General features: G+C 40.3%; 1 protein-coding gene across 1 annotated transcript in view; it reads left to right on the top strand.

Moving 5' to 3' along the window:
• HEATR4 (HEAT repeat containing 4) overlaps window positions 1–1242 on the top strand; it is a 37818-nt gene that overhangs the window by 5867 nt on the left and 30709 nt on the right. Inside the window, exon 3 of the mRNA XM_003787044.2 lies at window positions 1169–1238. Coding sequence (XP_003787092.2) covers window positions 1169–1238 — 70 coding nt within the window. The remainder of the gene's footprint in view (window positions 1–1168; window positions 1239–1242) is intronic.

Below are 1242 nucleotides of genomic sequence, written 5' to 3'. Positions count from 1 at the left end.
TTTTTTAAAAAATCTTGAAAAAAGCTTCCCTCCAGACCCTTTAATAACCTTTGAATAGCCATTCTTTATCATCTCATCTCAGGAAATGGAGTTAGGTATGAAAGAAACTGGAGAAAAATAGGAAAATTCCTGGGGTTAGATGTGGTGGTAAATATTTTTTCTTCTCTGTTTTGACTGAATTTAAAAACTCAGAAGATAATTTCCTTAAAGTGATAAAAATTCTCAAAAAGTGTATTTATTACTAGAAAGCCTTTAGGTCTCCCAAAAGTGCATTGTAAAACTAGTGTGCCCAGATCGTTACCATTTCTGTATACCAAGCACAGGCTTCCTGGCACAAGTCACAGATACAAAGGCACCACGTGCTTCTGCCAACAAAGTATATAGCCCCTTTTGTCCCCCAGAAAATGAAAGAGTCATTTCTTTGTGTGCTTCCTTTATGTAACCTTTGATACAGAAATTAGCTGGTAGATGTATTTCTGTCTGCCTAGAACTCAAGGAACTGGAAGTAATTTCTAAACTTACTGGATTTATTATTTGCCACATTGCCTATCAGTCTTATAGTGTGTTTGTTTATTCCCCTAGGGGTTATCAGAGGTCTTAGACTTTCTCACTACAAATCTATTCCATCTCCTTGAGCTGGGAGATATAGGAGAAATGGGGTTAATTCAGCTACTTCTCATTTCTTCAGGACAGATTTAAAGTGGGCTGAAAGAAGTAGGGAAGGGGGCGGCGCCTGTGGCTCAAAGGAGTAGGGCACTGGCCCCATATACCGGAGGTGGTGGGTTCAAACCCAGCCCCGGCCAAAAACTGCAAAAAAAAAAAAAAGAAGTAGAGAAGGGTCCTATGGGGACCTGACCTGTCCCGGTGGTCATAGAGTTCCTGGCTGCACATTCTACTCTGGGAGAACCATTTGGAGGAGACGCCCTGCTGGCAAGTCTTTGCTCAATTGCCCTGGGGTCTCACAAGACTCCTTCCACTGGAAGAAATGTTATTGCCCTCTTTGCTAAAGGAAAGAATTGATTCAGAGAAAATCTAAAGGCACTAGAGTTGGAATGAAACTCTTATTGGAAGAAATAGAAATGACAGACAGTGACTGATTAAAACATGAGACTAAGAAGCAAATAACCAATTTAGTAAGTTTGGAATTTTTTTTTTTTTTTTTTTTGAGACAGAGTCTTACTCTGTTGCCTGGATAGAGTGCAGTGGTGTCATAGCTCCCAGCAACCTCAAACTCCTAAGCTC

The sequence above is a fragment of the Otolemur garnettii genome, unplaced genomic scaffold, assembly GCF_000181295.1.
Source record: "Otolemur garnettii isolate 467f Iridium unplaced genomic scaffold, OtoGar3 scaffold00020, whole genome shotgun sequence".
NCBI classification, from domain to species: domain Eukaryota; kingdom Metazoa; phylum Chordata; class Mammalia; order Primates; family Galagidae; genus Otolemur; species Otolemur garnettii.
Note: the sequence above shows the minus strand (reverse complement) of the source record. Positions and strands in the feature narration are given on the sequence as shown.